Source organism: Sturnus vulgaris, chromosome 28 (assembly GCF_052056855.1).
Source record: "Sturnus vulgaris isolate bStuVul1 chromosome 28, bStuVul1.hap1, whole genome shotgun sequence".
In the NCBI taxonomy this organism is placed as follows: Eukaryota; Metazoa; Chordata; class Aves; order Passeriformes; family Sturnidae; genus Sturnus; species Sturnus vulgaris.
Window position 1 is genome coordinate 6406548 of NC_142270.1, and position 19815 is coordinate 6426362.

The 19815-nt window shown below is 56.8% G+C and overlaps 1 protein-coding gene across 10 annotated transcripts in view; it reads right to left on the bottom strand.

Annotated features, from left to right (window-relative positions):
* ANK1 (ankyrin 1) overlaps positions 1–19815 on the bottom strand; it is a 55245-nt gene that overhangs the window by 6016 nt on the left and 29414 nt on the right. For 5 of the 10 annotated variants that reach the window (XM_088179961.1, XM_088179958.1, XM_088179957.1 and 2 more), the window contains 38 exons: positions 18636–18734; positions 17488–17586; positions 16688–16786; positions 16400–16585; positions 16165–16263; positions 15518–15616; positions 15096–15194; positions 14453–14650; positions 14278–14376; positions 13832–13930; positions 13507–13605; positions 13119–13316; positions 12849–12947; positions 12669–12767; positions 11386–11583; positions 11074–11172; positions 10578–10676; positions 10300–10398; positions 10103–10195; positions 9865–9937; positions 9440–9463; positions 8431–8533; positions 8005–8152; positions 7697–7794; positions 7392–7616; positions 6838–6992; positions 6457–6668; positions 6125–6329; positions 5861–5957; positions 5268–5496; positions 4963–5088; positions 4762–4881; positions 4461–4545; positions 4156–4230; positions 3548–3679; positions 3198–3344; positions 989–1541; positions 64–322 (listed from right to left, as the gene is read on the bottom strand). In XM_088179961.1, coding sequence (XP_088036087.1) covers positions 64–322; positions 989–1541; positions 3198–3344; positions 3548–3679; positions 4156–4230; positions 4461–4545; positions 4762–4881; positions 4963–5088; positions 5268–5496; positions 5861–5957; positions 6125–6329; positions 6457–6668; positions 6838–6992; positions 7392–7616; positions 7697–7794; positions 8005–8152; positions 8431–8533; positions 9440–9463; positions 9865–9937; positions 10103–10195; positions 10300–10398; positions 10578–10676; positions 11074–11172; positions 11386–11583; positions 12669–12767; positions 12849–12947; positions 13119–13316; positions 13507–13605; positions 13832–13930; positions 14278–14376; positions 14453–14650; positions 15096–15194; positions 15518–15616; positions 16165–16263; positions 16400–16585; positions 16688–16786; positions 17488–17586; positions 18636–18734 — 5325 coding nt within the window. Of the gene's footprint in view, positions 1–63; positions 323–988; positions 1542–3197; positions 3345–3547; positions 3680–4155; positions 4231–4460; positions 4546–4761; positions 4882–4962; positions 5089–5267; positions 5497–5860; positions 5958–6124; positions 6330–6456; positions 6669–6837; positions 6993–7391; positions 7617–7696; positions 7795–8004; positions 8153–8430; positions 8534–9439; positions 9464–9864; positions 9938–10102; positions 10196–10299; positions 10399–10577; positions 10677–11073; positions 11173–11385; positions 11584–12668; positions 12768–12848; positions 12948–13118; positions 13317–13506; positions 13606–13831; positions 13931–14277; positions 14377–14452; positions 14651–15095; positions 15195–15517; positions 15617–16164; positions 16264–16399; positions 16586–16687; positions 16787–17487; positions 17587–18635; positions 18735–19815 lie in introns of those variants that run through there. The other 5 variants (XM_088179956.1, XM_088179960.1, XM_088179962.1 and 2 more) reach the window with 4 other exon arrangements.

Here is a 19815-nt window from a genome sequence, read left to right on the forward strand (position 1 = left end):
AAAAAAGGCTGTCCACAGGGTCACCACTTCCTGCAGGGCTGAGTCCCCTGCTTCCACCCTCACCTGCCCAAAGAAGCGGCTGTCGGACTCCTCCTGCCAGCCGCCTGTGGGGTGCTGAGGCTGCCAGTCGCTGTCCTCTGCAGAGCTGACCCGCATCAGCTCCGTGGCTGGCATCAGGACCTGCTCTTGCTCCTGGCCCTGTGCCCCGGAGGCTGTGGTGTGCGTTGGGAGCAGCCTTCGGGTGACTCCCTCCTGCCAGGAGCCCGCTGTCAGGTCCTGTAGGCAGGAGATAAAGGAGCCTTCTGCATTCCAGTCCCTCAGCCTGGGCACCAGAGAGGGACAGGGATAGGGAGAGAGAGACAGAGAGAGAGAGGCAGTCAGCTTTGCCTGGAGTGCTGCACCCTGAGCACCAGCCGAGCTCCGGCAGGCACACCGGCGCAGCCTGCACCCCACAGGCTCCACTCCCCAGCTCATGGCACTGCTGGGTGCCCAGCAGAAGCAGCACAAAACACACAGATGACAAAAGGCACAGGCCATCTCTATGCCATGCTCCCTGCCATCCCACAGCCTCATAGCTTGGCTGCCGGGGTCTGAGGCAAGACCATGCTTTGCTTTCTAGGCTCTAATGTGGTCTAATGCTGTGGAGCATTTCTGGGTGCTGCCAGCGACCTCATGGGTCCAGTGCCACTAGGAATGCAGGAGGAGGCAGCCCAGGTTAGGGTTAGCTCTCATAAGTACAGCCTATATGCAGGGCCTGGCAGACTGGGGTCCCTTCCAGGTGCTCTGCAAGGAGCCCTCCAGGGCATTGCCAGACCCATTGCCCAACCATTGTTCTAGGTACTGCAGATACCTGGGCTCCAGAGCTGGAGACCAGCAGGGAAGCAAGCAAAGCAGGGAGATTATTGCAGCTGGCCCAGCACAGGGCAGTAGCTGGCAAAGCAGTTGTGCTCCCCTACCACGGTCACCCTGGTGCCCCAGGCTGCAGTACCTGTCTGCACTCTTCTCCACAGCATGGCTAAAGGTAGGTGATGTCATGATCCTGGCTTGCACCTTCTGCTGAACTGAAACAAAAGAGACTTCACTCTCCGGGTCCTGCTCCCCAGTCCCTGGTTGATGATCACCAGATGGCATCTTCCCCTCTGGCCTCTGCCCCTCCTCCTGCTCTAGAAGGTCAATCAGGCCATTCATGGCATCTGAGTCCACTGTGTCATCCTCAACCAGGTCCATAGAGCCCATGTGGTCTGGGCCATGAGCATCTGCTAGAAGTTGCCCTGGGAACCGGCCTTCGCTTGTGGCATCCGAGTCCTCAGCCTTGCTGCACTCCAGAGAGGAGTCCTCAGCAGTCACCAGCGAGGGGGTGAGCCCCGAGGACCACACCTGCATGTCGGACATCTCCATCAGGGCATCCTGCTCAGTGGCAGCCATGGGGATAGCATCCATGATGGCCACCTCATTCCAGTACTGGTCGGCACGCAGCGGGGATGGCAGTGTGTAATGCAGGGAGGCAGGGGACAGCAGCTCGTCCTGCAGTGAAGCGTAACCTATATGGGCAGACAGAGGCATCATGTCCAGCAGCCATCTCAGGCACGCACAAGCACAGTAGGGCAAAAGGGAAACAGCTTCTGTGAGGATGACTGCCCCAAGGACAGCAATGGTCATGCTGGTCACAACCCCCTGTGGCCAGGCTGAGCAGGACTGTGCTCACAGCAGCGGCTGCTTTCACATGGTCCCTGCAAATGCTGCCATGCCTCCCATCAAGTCCTGGGGCTGGTTTGGGCAGGTCCTGGGGCTGCCTCCTTCCTGTGAGGAGGACTAGCCTGGTGTTCACACGATTCCCCATCTACACTGCAGGACACCTTGCTACCCTGCTCTACCAGCCCCCTGGTCCCTGCCCACAGCCCCCATCCAGCATCAGCTGGCTGGCAGTTAGCCTGGAGTTCAAGTAGCCAACTGGCAGGCACCAACTCTCAAAGCCAAACACTCTCCACAGCACAGAGGAGCAGGTTGGAAGTACCATGAGCAGAGAAGGATGGCCCCAGAACATGCCATGCAACCCCAAGGCCCTGCAGAAGGCAGCCAGGGACTTACAGCCCTGTTGGTGTCTCCAGGACTACAAGCCATTGTTTTGTCTCATCACCTAGGGCCATCTGCACAGCTCAGGCACATCCATATGAACTACAACCAAGCCAGGCACTCCCACCCATGCAGATGGTTTTGCTCAGCCTTTTTCAGCTTTGAGCCATTTTTTCACCCCTGCAGATCAGCAGTGAACCTGTTCTGCTCCCCTAGCAGCCAGGGAATGCCAGCCACAGCCAAGGCACAGGGTATGGCTGGGACCCTTGGCACAGAAAGGGCACCTCACCCATGGGCACCCAGATGCTTGGCTGGGGCATGCAGTGCAGTGCCAGTGAGGGAAGGAGCATGGGACTGTGCAGCAGGAGATGCTGGGATGCCTGGGATGGCTGTCTGCAAGCATGACAGCTGTAAGAGGGGTAGTCCCTGATGACATGCAGTCACTGGAGCAGGATGCAGCTCCCGGAGGGCTTAGCTGAGGTGGAGACAGTGGAGACAGGCAGTGGAAGATGAGAGAAGGAGAGGCCAGGATGAGCTCAGAGAGAAAGGTGAAAAGAAGTGACCCACAGGAGTGCCCGCACCTGGCAGCACTAGGTGGCATGTTTGAGAAAACAGAACAAGGGGAGAGACAGAGAGGGAGAGAGCGATGAACCAGCACTGCAGGGGCAGAGCCACAGTGCGGGGCTGTAGCAGCACAAAGCCCTGCCCCTGTCTGATGTGCTGGCTCCCCAGCAGCATATGCCACAGCTGACTCTGGCTGTGTCCCCACATCCAGGCATACTCTGCCTGGGACCCAGCCCAGGACCACCACCACAGCTGTACAGCCAGGACTCAGTGAGCTCCCTGGCCACTGATCAGCTTGCACAGCCAGAGACACCTCTCACTGGCACACTGGGATAAGGAACACGTGTCAATCCCACCTGGAGAATTTCTGAGAAAGCAGTATGACAGAGACAAGCTTTCTGCAGCATAAGCCCCAGTGAAGAGGCCACCTCTGTCAGCAATGCCTTATGCCCACTCAGTTCTCAGTGGGTGCAACCTGGTCAGGCAAGACCCCAGCCCCAATCTCCACAGACTGTGCCCCCGGGGCCCTCCTGCATTCCCTGTCAGAAGCTGGGGCTCACCATTCATCTGGGATGGCGAGAGGGAGTAGTCTCTGTCCATGTAGCGCCAGCTTCCCTTCAGGCTGCGGCTCTGCCGACCAGAGCCCTCCAGCATATTAACAATCTCGCTGCGGTCGATGTTCCTCAGTGCCATGTACAGGTTCTCAACTGCAGGGGGAAGGTGGTGTCAGCAAACTAGTCACTTGGGGAGACACAGCTATGCCTCAGACACCCTCCAAGTTGGCAGGGAAGGCAGATATGCATGAACCACCACTGTAAAGCCAGCCAGTGGTCCTTGAAGATGCACACACTGCTCTGTGTAGCTAGCCCTGCCACTTCTGTGCCTGTAAAAGGGCACCACAACTACTCACTCTTGGCATGCTTGCCCTCGCGGCTGGCCCAGAGGTTGAGTAAGGCTATGCTCTGCTCCAGAAGGGAGTTGGGGTTCTCCACACGTATTCTGTTGATGTCATCCACCCCAAACTGCAGCTCACGTGCCAGCTCTGGGGAAAACACCACATCAGTATCACACCCTCTGGTGCCTACCGCAAGGCTAGGGACGTTGTGAAGGGCTCAGCCAGGACCAGTGCAGAGACCCTCTGTTACATACAACTGAACACAGCAGAACAGGCAGGAGCAGGATCTGGGATGGGGCAAGGGTTGAAGCCCCCCTGCTCAGGCTGGCTGCGACTAGTGCAGTAGGGTCTTATGCTGAGAAGTGTGGGCTCTGCCATTGGATGTGTGGCTGCAACGAACAGCAGCAATATGCTCAACTCATAGCAAAGCCCTAGCCTGGTACCCATGTGTGTGAATATGAGCACAGCCATGGGAAGTTTCACTTCAGTGCCCTGGAATGCTCAAAGCAGGGGTGCAGTGCAAAGCAATCACTACACCTGGCAGCACATTTCCAGCCTCCCTAAGTGTCCCTAAGTTTTCCGAGGAGTGTTGTTTTGGTCAGAACTGTCGGCTGTGGACTCACCGGCCCAGCTGAGGCCCAGCTGCTCTGCTATGTCAACCATCTTCTGGTCTGCCTTGTCCGTGCTGCTCAGAGAGCCTGGAGGGGAAGAGGGAGTTACAGCTCAGCTGCACAGAGCCCTGCACCACAGTGGTGAGGAGAATGGGGTGCTGGCTATGGGGGTCACACAGGCATGTAGGCACAGCACTGCCCTGCAGGCAGGACTAAGGTGAGTGCAACTATTACAGGATCATCTCAGCCTTTCCACTGGCTTGGGCACCCCAAGTGCAGGTAGTGAGTGGGCTGGAATGTCCCAGCAGGCTGCATACCAAAGCTGGTCTCACTTAGAATGCTGTATCGCTCCCGCAGAGACAACGGCGTCAGCGTCCTCCTTCTCTCCTCACTGCCGCTTCCCTGTGAAAGTGGTGACAAAGCAAGGGGTCAACAGCTTGAAAAGAGGGCAGCAGCTCTGCCCTGACCTGACTGCTTCTCCTTCAGCCCCAGAGTAGCTTGACATGGCCACATGGAGCAGGTGAAGAAGAAAACTGGCAGCAAGGGCTGTCCCCTGCACTTGGAGAAGGGATGGGCCCTCACTGCCCCCTACCAGAGTGCCAAAGACGCTACACTGACCTTGGTGCAGGGTGGGATGGTGATGTTCAGGTGGCAGAGCACATGCTGGAGGTCCTCGTATTTCATGGCCTTGCGCAAGAAAGACAGGGAGCCACTGGCTTCCCGGCTGCTGTCCCGGACCTGAGTGCCAGAGCCCAGTTAGGTGGCTTGGCACAAGCCAAGGACCCTAACTGCTTGCCCAGTCCTTTACTCTAACATTACCTTGATGGGGATGACAAGACGATTCTCCCGGAAGGACTGGAAGAGGAAGGTGCGGGGCTGAGCAGCCTTCTTGACAGGCACCAGGTTCCCTGAGAGTTCGACATGCAAAGGCATTCCCTCCACCACCTGACCAGGAGCAGAAAATATGCTTGGAACCTGTACAGAGCTGCTTCTGCTCCTGGACAGGGCAGGAAACCCTGGCTCTCCTAGCCAGGCCAGGGCCAGGTCCTTCCACTGGCATCAGTCTCCCCTCACTTTGTTATCCCTCTCCCTGCTGCCCTCCACACATGCTGCTGGGGACAAACCTCAATGTCCCTGCTGCGGGCCACCTCAGTGAAGTTCTCGTGCTGCTCTAAAGTCTTGTCAACCTTGTCATCAGTCATGCAGTAGCAGCGCAGCCGGCCTTCTCGTGCATCATTCATCTTGGCAAACACCACGAATTTGGCCATGTAGGGCACAGCTGTCAGCTCCTTGTACAGCATGGTGGCAAAGTGCACAGCCTCAGCTGTGCGTGGGCAGTCAGCCAGCCAGAACCTGCAGGAGATCTGGGTTGGGGTGCTGCTGGGCATGGCACCAGGGAGCTGCCCCCACCCCCTTCAACAGCCAACTGGTCTGCAGAGTAAGCCCCAAGAGTTCTGGACACAGGTGTAGCCCCATCTGTGATGGGGACACACCCAAGTACAAATAATGGCCCCCTTCCTTCTGCACACCCAGTTGTCATGGGTGTTTCCTGGAGTGTGCTCAGGAATGGGGGTCTCAAGGCTAGAGGAAACCACCCTGCATGTAGGAATAGGGCAGCACAGCACCAGGGGTAAGAGGCTTTTCCTGGCAAAGGCTGTAGCAAGGCCCAAGGAGCACCAGATATGCTCAGATGGGCACACGTTTGCCCAGGACTCACCTGGCAGACACATTGGTGGTAAAGTTTGCACATTCATTTTCATAGACCAGCTTTGTGGTGCCTGTTATGTCTTCCCATTGGGCTTGGGCTGTCCCTCCTGGAACAGAAAGCAAGGGTGAGCATACTGTCTTTCCATAAGCCCAGGGTCTGCATCCCCTAGGCATTTGCTTTCTCCATAGCTGTGTCCTTTACTAAGTTCCTTGGAGCTGCATCCCCCTGAGGCAGCCCAGCCCATCCCCATGGAAAGCACGCTTGCAGCCTCACCAATCACACTGCAGAGCAGACGTAGGCTGGTGGTGTCACCCTCACCACTATCTCGGGGATTGTCCTTCCAGGATGGTGGCAGTGGGATACGGAGGCCAATGGGACGGTGGAACTTCCTCCGTCGTGGCTCCACTGTGACAATGGGGCTGAAGGTTGCTTGGTTCCCCAGCAGCTTAGTCACCAACTCATCTGGCACAGGCTGTGCCTGTGGGTAGCACAAGGATGGGCATCAGGGATGGTTTTTCCCCAGGCTGGAGCACAGCCTAGGCTTGCTGCCCACCCCTGACTGCAGAAGCATGTCTAGGCCCCAGGCTGGGCCCTCTGAGGCTCACCTGCAGGGCCAGCCTCACTCTTTTCGTGACAGCAGTGTCTGGGAAGGTGGCCTGTACCATGGGCACCAGTGTGCTTTTCAAACACCCTCCCTCAGGGCCAATCATATCACAGTCCTGGCAAATCCGGGACATGACCACAAAGTAGAGAGGGAAGTCAGTGGTGATGATGCGGCAGATCCTCTTCTTATCCAGCTCCTCCTGGCTCTCCAGCTCTGCAAGGGCAGCACAGCCATCAGTGCTCATACAGCAAGCCTGTGGCTGTCACTCAACACTCCTCCGTGCTACACTGACCACTCAGCCCCATTCTACCACCCAGGCCACCGCAGCCCTGCCTGCAGGGAGCTGTGAGGTGTGCAGCCCCTGCCCTCCTGGCACGCTCACCCTCGTCCATGCCATTGAGCAGCTGGTCCATGTAGCTCTCCTCATAGCGGTTGCGGTGCTCCTTCCACACAGAGCCGTTCTCGCTGCGCAGCACTACCAGCTCACGGTCTCCACGTCCATACGAGGCAAAGTGTGGAATCTCCACAATGACAGGGCTGCAGATAGCAGAGCAAGGCACTGGCACCCACAAGCTGCCACAAGGACACGCAGGCACGAAGATGGCCCTGGGAAGAATGCCTGCCCATGCTGTGCAGCTGCTGAGGGAAGGACTGCTGACCTCCCTCTTCCTGGGAAAGAGGGCTCTGCCCCTCTTGGGACAGGGCTGCTCAGGGCTTTTCTGCCACTGTTCTGTTACTCTTGAATGACCCATGCCAGAAACATGCTGCACCCAACAAGAGGTGGGATCTCTCCTCTACCAACCTCAAGGAGCAACTATAGGCAGAGGTCTTGCCCTGGGTGGTAAAGCCCTCCAGATGAGCCCAGATCTGTTCCCAGTCCTGAGGGATGACCGTAGTGTGGGCAGCCCAATCTGCTCTTTTCCCAGCCGTGCTCACCTGAGGAACTGGGCACCAGCAGGCCCCAGAGCAATGATCCGACTGCCCAGACCCTCCTCCTCAGCCAGTGGTGGGGGTGCAGGTAGCTTTTGGGGCTTCACCAGGCGGCAGGTGATGCGGGTCGGTGCAGCACAGGCACGGGGCGGGATGACCACGCGCAGACCGTGGTGCCGGCTGCCCCGCATGGAGCCACCACGAGCATCCACCATGAAGCTCACCAGGAACCTGGAGTGGACAGAGGCATGGGCACCTTGCAGCCAGCTCGTGAACACATCATGCATGTGCTGCACAGGCTGGGCACTCACCCTGTGTGCACGGGGCTGGCCACTGGGCTGATGTTATCTGAGGTCTCAGTGGCAGGGCTGCTGGGGATCAGGGAGTCCTCATCGAACTCTTTGGAGGGCTGTGTAAGGCAGGGAAGAGACCCTGTGGGCAAAGGGTCCTACCTGGGGGTGTTGAGCCTGCCCACCCTTACACAATCCTTGCTGGACAGTCCAGTACCACCGGGTCGATGCCCATTACCCATCACACACTCAACCTCTGTGGTGATGGGGGAGCTGCCCCAGCAGGGAATGTCTGGGGGAGGCCATGGCAGGCTGTATCTCATGCTCACCTCCTGTGGGGACACCGAGGGTGCATGCAGCAGGCTGACTTGCTCAGCTTCTGTCTCCACAGGTCCTACCTGCTCAGTCTCCTCAGCTCTGGTCACCACAGTTTCAGGTGGGATGCAGGGGACCTGGAGGACAGCTGGAGACTCCACCCTGGAAGGAGAGGGTAGTGACAGACACAGAAGTTGTAGGGTCCCTCAGCCCCTGCCCATCCCCACAGAGTCCTGGGGCTGTTGGACAAAGACAAACTAAGCAGCAGTCCCATGTCCTGGTGCAGGAACAGCACTGACCAGCTTTGCCTCTCATGCTAGCTGGTGAGGGCTCAGTGTTCCCTGCCCAGAGCCTTATGTGCCCCGCAGGAAGCCCAGCCCAGCACAAGGCTGGTCCTGGGCCCTGTACCTGCCCCCTCCCCACCATACAGAGTCTCTTACGTTTGCTCCAGTGTCGTTGTGGTCATGAACTCCAGTATCTCCCTCTTGCCTTCCTGGTCTCCGAGATCAGGTGTCTTGGGCTTTGGTGCAATCAGCTCTTCCTCTGAAACCAAGAGCTGGCTCAGCAAGCAGAAGCAGACGGACAAGGGAACGCAGATATCCAGCCCTTGCCCCCACCCCTTCTCAGGGCTGGAGCCAGGGCCCATCCCTGCTCCCACTGCTTGACACACACACACACACACACACTTGCCCCCTGAGTCTCAGCCAGATGCAGGGGGGGCTTTGCTGTCTGCCAGAATGGGTTTGCTGGCAGGGCAAGGCCCACGTGGCAGGCCAGTTGGACAGGAGCTGTGGGAGCCATCAGGAAATTTGGCTGCTCACAAATCTCTTTCTCACAGGACCAAACACAGTGCAGAGACTGCAGGGGACAGCTTACACTGATGTCTGGGACAGGGACATAGGCACGACTGGGAGTGCAGGAGGCTGCCCTAACACTACACCCCACTGGAGGCACAGAGCTCTGCTAATGCTGACCATTGGTCCCATTAATACCTGCTAACTAGCTCTTCAGAGTTTGACTCTAGCCAGTGCCATGTGGGAGGGTGTCCAGCACCTCCCAAAGCAGACAGAGTGCCCCAGAGATGGGGAGGGGACCACAGCAGAACAGACACCCTTGAGCTTTCAGGTTAATCCCTGCTCTTGCTGGGAGAGCACGGGGCAGCTGCAGAGGGACACCAGTGTTTGTCACAGTGCCAGGTTCCTCCACCTGCCATGGGCAGGGCCTGGGTCTGACAAGGGAGTCAGGGTCCTCCTGCGTGGGAGGAGGCCCATTCATGCAGTCACACCACAGCAAGCAGCACGGACATGGATTGGCAGGGGAGGATGGCAGGGCTGGCTGGAGAGCACCAGACCAGCAGCAAGGCTCAGCAGATGGATATGGCGTGCGGATGGTTAGTGGCCATGGGGTGAAATGGGCCATTGAGCTGGGGCAGGGGGACACATTTCATACCCATTACTGTGACATGAGCAGTGCCTGCAAAGTAAGAAGAGGCCAAAGTGAGGTATTGGGAGGGTGCAGGAGCAAACCAGCTGCAGCTGGGCTGGGACCTGGTTCCCTCTAGCAGAGCAAGGCACAGTGGGGGCTCTGCATGCCCAAGGTCTCTGCACAGTCCCTGGGGCGTAGGATCAAGGAGATGTCCAGGCATATCCCTCCTGCATACTGCAGGGAAGAACCCAAGCCAAGAGGTGCCACCTTAGGAGTCTGGTGGGCTTTCCTCATCCTTTCTGCAAGACCACAGCAGGGCCCACACAGCTCCCCCGCCCTGGGTGGTCCCTGTTCCAGCTGGAACACCAGTGCCATCCCCGCGACTGCTGCCTGCCACACTGACAGCCGGCAGATCTCTGGGATGGTGTGACCCAACTCCCACCCCTCACCTTCATCCTCTGATACGTCCAGAATCTCGTCTACAGTCTCTGGGAAGCTCATGCGGTGCTTGTCACCAACTGACTGTGGGAGCAGAGCAGAGTCAGAGGAAGCCAGTGTTTTGCTGCACAGCTATCTGCAGCCCCCTCCTTACACCTGGGCTAGGCACTTAACTGCAGACCTCTCCCAGGCTGCTCCCAGCCCCAGCCCTCCTCCACAGCATCCTGGTCCCAGTACTCAGGGGCTCACCGGGATGTCGGTTTCCTCTGTGACAATCTTGAGCACGTCCGTGACTGAAATGTAGCCAAGCCGCTTTGCGATGGCCAGGGGAGTGGTGCCATTCTGAACACAGAGCAAAGACTGGGTCAGCAGCAGCCGCAGGGCAGCTTGGGCAGCTGCCTGAGCTTGCCACAGAGTGGGGAGATGCAGGGAAGCACTGCACTCACCGTGCTGATCTCGTTGGGAGATGCGCCGTGTTTCAGCAGCAGTGTCACCACGTCCGTGTGGCCCTGCTGTGCCGCTTGGTGCAGGGGCGTGTAGCCCAGCTGTAGGGGAGGACACAGGATGCTGCAATCACTTCTGGAAGTCTGCTGCTCCAGAAATGCCTCCAGGCCTCATACACCGTGCTTCGTGCCTGGAGCACGAGGACAGCTCCACTTCCCCATCAATCTGCATGCTGTTTGGCATGGCAGAAGGGTCCTTGGAGCACAGGACACCCCTGTACCTTAGTCTTGGCATTGACATCCGCTTGGTGCTGCAGCAAAAACTTCACCAGCTTGATGTTCCCATAATGGCTGGCCACATGCAGTGGGGTATAGCCCATCTGAAAGACAAGATCAGGTCTCAGTCTGCCCTCACCACTGCTTACTGCCCTTACAGCTTGGATATGCTCATCCACAGGCAAGCCCCTATGCATGAAGGATGAGGCACACATATGGGGGCTTCCCAAGAGCCAAAGACCAAAGCAGAGGGCTTCAAAGCATACTGTACCTGTGGGTACAGAGGTGAGCTATAGGAGCAGGCAAGAATCACCCCCCGCCCCCAGAGAGGTGGGGGGAAGAGGAGGAAGAGTCCCCAGGACACAGGCAAAATGGTAAGGATGCCTGCTAGAAGGGAGTCCCTCACACAAATAAAAAGAAAAGAAATGCTCTTCTCTGAGCAGGCCTAGAGGTAGTTCCCCCATGTGTTTCACCAAAGCCATGGTCAATGCACTACTTTACCCTGGTCGTTGCATCCACTGTGACTCCATGTTTCACTAGAACATCAGCAACCAGCACATGACCCTCCTGGGCCACAAGATGGAGAGGAGTCAGGCCACTCTGCAAAGAGGGGAGGTCTCAGCACAGTGGCACTGCCATCACTGCAGGTCCAGCAGCAGAGACTCTGTCAGGTCTCCAGCCTGGCAAAATGACTGACACAGTGTACTGCTGCCCAAAGACAGGGAGACACAGGGGCCTGGACCAGGCCACTCAGACTGTTGTTCTCTGCTGGCTTGTTTGCCTCCAGTGGCAGGATGTGCTGGGACAACTTACCTTGTTGCCTAGGTTGCCATTGGCTTGTTTGGAGAAAAGCAGTGCCACCATGTCTGCATGGCCCTCCTGGGAAGCCAGGTGCAGGGGAGTGACTCCCTGCATAGATTCAGCATTTGCAGAAGCCCCATACTGCAGCAGGCTGCTGGCCACTTCCATCTGGTTCTGCTTGGCAGCAATGTGCAGGGGGGTGTACCCATTCTGCAGGAGAGAGGCTCGTTGCAGTGCTCAGCCCTGCCAAGCTGACTAGAAGGGACAGGAGGTACCACCCTGCCTCTGCAGGCCAGATTTGCCCTTCCTAGCTGCCTCCAGAGCTCAGGGATGCCCCTCACACCGTCTCTCTGACAGCAATCAGCCCTGACATGATGCCAAATCCCATTCTTCCAGCTAAGTTAGCACAGGGGTTTCAAAGACCACCTGCTTCAGGTTCGACTGACGGAGGCTGTCCTGGAGTTTTCTACACATGAATTTCTGCAGCAGTATGCAGCCTCTGGGAGCTGCAAAAAGCTGGGGCAGACACACCTCCTGGAATGTGCCTGGCTGAGGCGTGGAGCTAAACTCCCAATACACAGCATTAGCATTCAGGCAGAGACTGCAGTGCCTTGAGCCCTGCTCTGCTGCCACGCTGCAGGAGCAGAGCAGCTGGCAGAGCCCGCTGCCCAGGCTGACGTGAGGCTGTCGGTGACGCAGACCGACGGGGGCTGGCGCTGGTACCGGTGCCTGCCCAGCATGTCTGCCGGCAGCCTGCTCAGGGGAGAGGAAGGTGCCAGATGGGGAGGGCTGGCACCACCAGCCACTTGGCTGTTTTGAGGATGCAGTTTCTGCAAACAATATGGGAAGCAAGCGCCTGCTGGCGTGCTCTGTGGGGAGATGCTCCCCATGCTCAGGCAGAGCCGGGTGACTCTCACAAGCTTGTGGGTTTTCTGACTCACTGCTTCATAGCTGCATGCAAACATTTGCCTGTGGTTTCCCAAACTGCCAGACCGCAGCGCTGCTCTGCAGGACTTGCCATGGAAACACGTTCCCCACGCAGCAACCACCACGCTGCTAGCAGGGACCATCCCTGACACAGCCTATCTGCTGGAACAGGACCACTGCCTGGCACCCTGCCTGCTCCACGTGCTGTGAGGACAGGCAAGCATGATCAGCGGAGAGAGGCTGGTGGTGGTCAGTCCCTTATACATTCCCCGAGTGCCAGGGTTGAGGGGCAGTGCTGGCCCCAGACTGGCAGGCACTAGACACACACCACATACCCCCATCGCCAGGGAAGCCCAGCCCAGACTTACCCATGCTGAGTTGTGTGGGGAGCTCCCCTTGGGAAGCAGCAGCTTGACAATCTCCAGGTTGTTGTGGTGCACAGCCACATGCAGTGGAGTCAGGCCATTCTGCAGTGGGGGAGAGGGTACAGACAGGTAAGACAGAGCCTCTCCCCGTACTAGACCACTCCTCCCACAAGCAACACTCACCTTCCCTGCTGCATTGGGGTGAGCGTCATGTGCCAACAGCAACTCTGCCACATCCACCTTTCCATACTTGGCTGCAACGTGGAGAGGGGTAAATCCTTTCTGAGGAGAAAGGCAGCCCATCACAGGATGGCAGAGATGAAAAGAGTGCTGGTGCCTGCTGCAGCACAGGAGGAGGCTGCCCCTCCTGTGACAGGGACACTGTGCCATCAGCCTGTCCAGCCTTGCCCCAGCTGGGCGACGCCTTCCGCAGCAGTGGGCTCAGCAGCCTACCTTGGTCATGCAGGTCTGTGAGGCTCCCTTCTCCAGCAGGGCCAGGGCTGTGTCCATGTGCCCCTCTCTGGCAGTGATGTGCAGGGGCGTGTGCCCTGCTGTGGTGGCCAGGTTGGGGTTGGCGTTGTTCTCCAAAAGGAGTTTGACCATGCCAGTGTGGCCAATGCGTGCAGCACAGTGCAGAGGAGTCTGGTCGTCCTGTGAGGGTGGCAAAGAAGCTGTTTGGGCAGACCTGGACCAGTCCTTCCTTGCGATGCCAAAGGGGTCCCAGCCCTGCTCCCACTGTTGCACAGCCCTTGGTAGGGGCTGTGCTCTGGGCACGTGATAGCAAAGAAACCAGCCCTAGCTGTTCCCAGAGCTGATTATCACGCAGGTCCTCTGTACCTACCTTGGCCTTAGCATTGGCTTTGGCTTTGTTTTGCAGCAGGTACTTTGCCACATCTGTGTGCCCAGCTCTGGCTGCCATGTGTAGGGGAGTCTCTACTTTCTGCACCAAAGACAGGATAAAATGGTAAGGCCAAAGGAGAGAAAATGCCTTCCTGCAGTCATTCCTCTGCTCTGAACAGAGGAGAGCAGTGCCTGCAACCCCTACTGGTTCCTCATGCCAGCACAAAGGAGAAGGCACCAGGGACTGCTCAGGTGAACAGAAGGTGCAGAACCTGCTGAACCCAAATAAGCTGAGCTCCCGAAGTCCCAGCCAGGGTGCAACTCACCACGTTAGACACATTAGGAGAGGCTCCACGCTGCAACAGAGTCTTGACAATGGGCAGGTGTCCCATGAAGGCAGCCACATGCAGGGGGGTCAGGCCAGACTGTGAAGAAAAAGGGGCCAGAAACCAAGATGGGACTTATGGCAATATCTCTTACTGTCCCCTCCTCCTTCTCCCCAGGGCAGGTGTCAGCAGAGGCAAAATCTGAGTCCCCAGTCTGCTCCAGGAGCCTGGCAGGTGAGTGTGGAGGAAACAGGGAGCTGCTGTCTGGCCTGCATCTCCCTGCCCTTCAGGAAGATGCTGCCAGGCTAAATAGGTTCTGAGCTACAAAGAGCACCAAGAAAGGTCCCTGGGGTATGGCAGAAGCAACAGAGAGATCTCATCCTGCCATGTTGCCCACACTGTACATGCAGAAGCAAGAGAGCTGAGGATGGGCTCAGCCCACCTACCTCTGTGACAGCATCAATGGAGGCACCTGTCTTCAGCAGCAGCTCCATGACACGAATGTGGTTTTTCTTGCAGGCAATATGGAGGGGCGTGAAGCCATTCTGCACACAGACAGATGGACCGTCATTTGCAGGAACACTCCCTCTCCCCTGGTCCAGCCCACCCACCCTTCCTCACCAGGGCTCGGGAGTTGGGCTTGGCCCCCTTCTCCACCAGCAGCTTGGCCACCCGGTGGTGCCCACAGTGTGCAGCCACATGCAGTGGTGTCAGGTGGTCCAGGGTGATGTCGTCGATCTCGGCGCTGTACTGCAGGAGCAGGCGGACACAGTCCAGGTGGTCACCCTGTGCTGCCATGTGGATTGGCGACAAGCCGTTCTGCAACCGTGGAGCAGGGCCTCAGGGCCGGGCCAGGAGGGGTACAGGCATCCCACCCAGCCCCTGTCTTGCACCCCCAGACACTACTCTAGGGCAAAAGAGACAGCTTGCTCCCCAGGGTGCTACCAGAGAGGAGCCCCAAAATCCCTCACTGAGACTTAGAGAGGAGCAAGGTCGAGTGGAGGGCCTGAAGAGCTGCTGCCATGGGGCAGACTGTACCCAGGCCATCCCCTTCTCAGGACTGGTCCCTTTGAAGGATGAAGCCCTCAGGCGAAGGACTCCAGCTAGGGCCAGGTAGGGCAGGAAGCTTCTTACCACTCGTCAGGCCAAAAGAAGCCCCAAGCCAGCCACGGGTGCCAGCCAGCAACTGTGCACAGCTTGTTACCCCACTGTGCTGCCCTGGGACCTTGGCATCAATCACAGCCCCACCAAGTCATCTGGGTACCTTGGTTTTGGCTTGAATGGGAGCCCCATGGTCCAGGAGGATCTCTGCAATTCTCACATGTCCATTGCGTGCTGCACAGTGGAGAGGGGTCAGCTCATCCTGGGAAGAGAGAAGGGTTCAAGGGCTCAGCATGGCATGGAAGGGCAGGGTTCCCTCAGATAGACAATTGACAGGGACTTTGGACTTGTCTGCAAAATAAGGCAAAACTGAGCCTGGCCTCAGCTCCCAGGGCACATCTTTGTTGCCATGCAGCATCCTCTCACCTCTAGATGTGCTGCAAAAAACCTGGTCCATCCCCTTAGTGCACCAGAGGCCTTCCCTCCCATTCCCAGCAGGATGTTCACAGGGAAGCCCTAGGCATAAGGAGCTGAGGGAGGGAGACGGCCCGTGTAAAGATGGGCTGTGTTCACAAGTGCTCTCACCTTGGTCCTTGTCTCTATCTGGGCCCCGCGGTCCAGCAGCAGCCGTACCATGATGATGTTGCCCCGGCGGGAAGCTATGTGCAGGGGAGTGATCCCATTCTGTCAGGAGGAACAACAGTCTGTCAGAAGGAGCAGCCCCATCTCTTTCAAGGAGGCAAGGGACAAACAATGGAGAGAGAGCAGGGAGAGCTATGCAGGGACAATACTGGGGAACAGCTTGTTTAACAGGGCTGTGAGAGAGGGCTGTGCAGATAAAGGCTGTGGACAGACACTACAGAGAGCTTGCAGTACAGCACCAACTCATGGATTGGGCTTCACCTGTGGGTCTGGAAAAGGCATCCTAACTGCAGGTTCTATGAGCTCTGCCCTGCAGCAGTAGCACCAGCTTTCTCTCAGCTTGGACACAAGGTCCCCAAGAGCTTTCAGGGATGCATGGCTGCTTCTGACAGAAGGGAGATGTAGCAGAAGAGGCCCATGCTGGTTATTAATTGCAACTCCCCATGCATTGGTACTATTTTCTGCATAGTCCCACATCACCAGCATGCCCGGGCAGCTGCTGATGGACATGCTACATGGATAGGAGGCACAGCATCCTGCTCTGGTGCTGGAGCAGCACAAGCTCCAGTAGCTTCCCAGTCTGCACTCACCTGGGGTGTGAAGTTGACACTGGCTCCACGGTTCAGCAGTAATTGGGCCACACTGAGATTCTCATAGTGGGCTGCAATGTGCAAAGGGGTGAATCCAGTCTAGGGAAAGAAGGAGGGATCAGCCAGCCAGACACATGCTCCCTGATGAAACTATGGATAAATACAGCATACCAAGCTGCTGTTCTCCCTGGGGATGTGGGGAAACTCCCAGAGACAGCATAGAAAAACCACACACCTTGGAGAGGACATCAGCATTGGGGTCATTCTGCAGCAGCACAGCAGCTGTGCGAGTGTCATCATTGCGGGCTGCAATGTGCAGGGCAGGCAGACGGACCTTACCCCTTGTCCCATAGTTGATAAGGTGAGCAACCACATTCTCATGTCCTTGCTGGAGAGCCACAGCTAGTGGAGTGAAGCCATCCTGCCAAGGAGAGGGAGAGAATCAAGGAGCCATGACAGGACCCAGCACATTCCTCAGTAGCCCCCACAAACAGGGCTACAGGCTCCTCCCCAAGGATCTCACCTCTGTGGCTACATTCTGGTTGGCTCCATTTTCCAGCAAGAACTTCACAACTTCCAGGTGGTTTTCCTGCGCTGCCATGTAGAGAGGTGTGAAGCCTTTCTGCAAACACAGGGCCATGTACATCAACACAACTCTTCCTTGTGTTTCTTGAGTTCTTTGAAGACCTACACCCCTATCAACACCCACACTCCCAGGGTCAGTAAACAGGGGCAGAAGCATCCATTGTGGGTGTGAAAAATAAAAAAAAAAAAAAACCAACCTGGCAACAGTGGAACAATCACAGAGAGATGGAGCCCAAGGCTCCACATATCCAGAAAAAAACAAGCAATGCTTTATAAGAGTCAACCCAGGAGACACTGCCTTCTGCTCACTGCCAGTATTGTCCCTAGCTTCAGGGACAATTCTCCCATCAGGCCAAACGTGAAGAGCTTACAGCCCAACCAGGCCCAAGGAAGAAAGAGTGAAGGAAGCACAGTGTATTTAACTGCAGGGGCTACTGGAGATCTCAAAGCTTTGCCAGGGAGGCATCAGCCATGAGTTCTCCCAGGATAAGTTCAGCATGCTTGTATGTGTTGACAGGAACTCCTTCAACAGAGACCACGCTGGTGTCCCCGTGTGCCTCCAGACTCCCTCCACACCATTTACACTCTTGTCTCTTTTCAGGAGTCTGCCAGAGCAGTCCTTGCTCCTGAGCAAGACCAGAGAGAAACTGCAAAGGGCTGCTGAAATACCCATGCTGAGCACAGTTCCCACCATTACACATGATGGGTGCCTTCCTGTTTCAGAGCAGGTCACCCTACCTGGGACTGTGCATTGACGTTGGCCCCATAGTTCACCAGCTCCCGGACCACGTCCTGTTGTCCAGCCAAGGCAGCAATGTGCAGGGCTGTGTTTCCCTTCTGAAAGACACCACAGGACAGTGCTCAGGGGCTGAAGCAACCCAGGATGCCAGGGAAAGATGGGCCTGACATGTGCTAACAGGCATGCAAGCAGAGCAGCTGGCCTTTAGGCTAAAGGGAAGACCTTTAGAAGGCAATGCAGCTCTCACTCCACGTTCCATCCCTGCTACCCTTCCAGCTACCCTTCCCATTTGCTGGCCAGGGAAGAGAGTGATTTCATCTCTCCCATGAAGTAACTGGCAGCAGAAGCTGTATGCACTGTCAGGCGCTGTGCATCTTCAGCACTGAAAGATGGGGGGGGGGGGGGGGAATGGGGGAGCTGAGCTGGCAGTCTTCAGGCAAAACTGCAGTGTGCACCCTCGTAGCCAAGGCATCCCAGCAGATTTAAGGGATGATGAGCAGGCTGGAAAATGCACACACACGCTCTTCTGACTTGTGCCTTTGGGTGGTGTGGCAAAATGCCAGAATGTGCTCTGTGTCCAGAATCCTGTGAGAGCACCAGGGAGGTGGCAACTGAGGCCTCCCCCTGTTCTCACAGCCCTTCAGCTGGTGCTGGAGGCTGCTCATTTGTCAGCCCTGCTTGCTTGTGCTGTTGTCTTGCTTGTCATCAAGAGAAAACCACACCTGCTGTGGTGATGCATGAGAGAACAAGATGTTATTTACGGAGCACCAGAGCTCTCCAGGCTTGTGACAATGGTATTGACGCCATCTCCGTGCTGGAACATGCAGGGGCTGCCCTGGGGCAGCAGCCCCTGCAGGGAGATGTTAATAAGACAGGACTCGTAAATGTTGTGGTTTATGTTACTCCCTTTGAAGTCCACAATCACCCTCACAGGGGAGAGGCAGATCCCACCCACTTGGAGAAGCCAAGCCTGTGCTTAAACCAGAGCCTAGTCCTAGGGCTCAGTCCAGCAGTGCTGCCACTGGCACAGTTTCTCTGGAGGCTGACAGCAAACAGCATGGTCGCTGCTTGGCTACTGCTGGTGTGTGTGGCAGCAATGGCAGGGTGCAGAGCTGTGACCAGTGTGGCCAGATTTCCTTGTCCTTACCTTGGTCGTTGTCTCCAAAACTATCTCCTTGTGCAGCAGCTCCACCACCATTTTCACATGGCCCTCCTTGGAGGCCAGGTGCAAGGCGTTCAGCCCATTCTGGAGGAAGCAAAGGTGGGAAAGGGGAGTTAGTCATCACCTGAGGATGGAGCTCTCCGGGGAGCACCCTGCTCTGAGCTCCTGTGCAGACATGACTGCAGGCATTTGGCCCATGCTTGGAGAAAGTCCATGCTGGTGGGGGCAGGAGCGATTGACCTGTCCTTGAGCTCTGCGCTGACATCCAGCACACCAGCCATGGTGCCACAAGCAGCTCCATGCTGCCAGGAAAACTTCACACAACTGAATGCTGAGTTGCTGACTAATGCTGGAGGTTTCTCCACGAGCAAAACATGCAGCCCACGTAGGCAATTTCCTATGGATGGGCGGTACCACATCTCAGTGTTCATGTGCTTGAGGCACAGGAACTGCTTCGGTCCTCCCTGCTCATGGCACATCCCTCATGTCGACTCCTGTATTTGCTCAAGTGACTTTCCATGGGGTGCCCCTCTCATAGTCAGGTTTTTCACACCTAAAGCACAGAGCTGAGCTTTGTGCACAGCCCAGAGCAAGGATGCACCACAACTGCTGTGTAAGTGTACATACAAACCTTAAATTTTAACATTTACACAGATAGACGTGCAGTGAGAAGCACTGCTTGGGACAATGATTTTATCATGCAGCAGCCAAATTAATTCACAGCAGTTTGTGAGCTTCCAGGCCAGAAGCTGGCTTCTCCCTGGCTTTCAGAGTGCCCACCAGTACCCTGCAGCCCATGGTGGGCTTTGCTCCCCCAGAGTTCAGCTGTAGCAAAGAGTGTAGAGCTGTTGGCTGTGTCATTGTTAAGCTCTACCAGTTCCAGGAAGCTCCCAAAGAGCTAAAGTGACTTCTCAGGAACATCTCTGTGCGTGCCCCAGTTTAGCTTGCCTTTTTCCTATGCGTGGAACCTGAAGAGCAGACGACTGGCCAGTGCTGCTTTAGCATCCCCAGGTTGTCAGAAGGAGGGGTGCCAGGCCAGATAGCATCCTCAAGGCTACTAAGACAGCTTCTGCTCTGTTATTTCTGACACCCTCTTCCACTTCCCAGATGCGAACAAAAGGGCTGGTATATTTGGCAGAAAAGAGGTTAAATACCTGCAGGCATT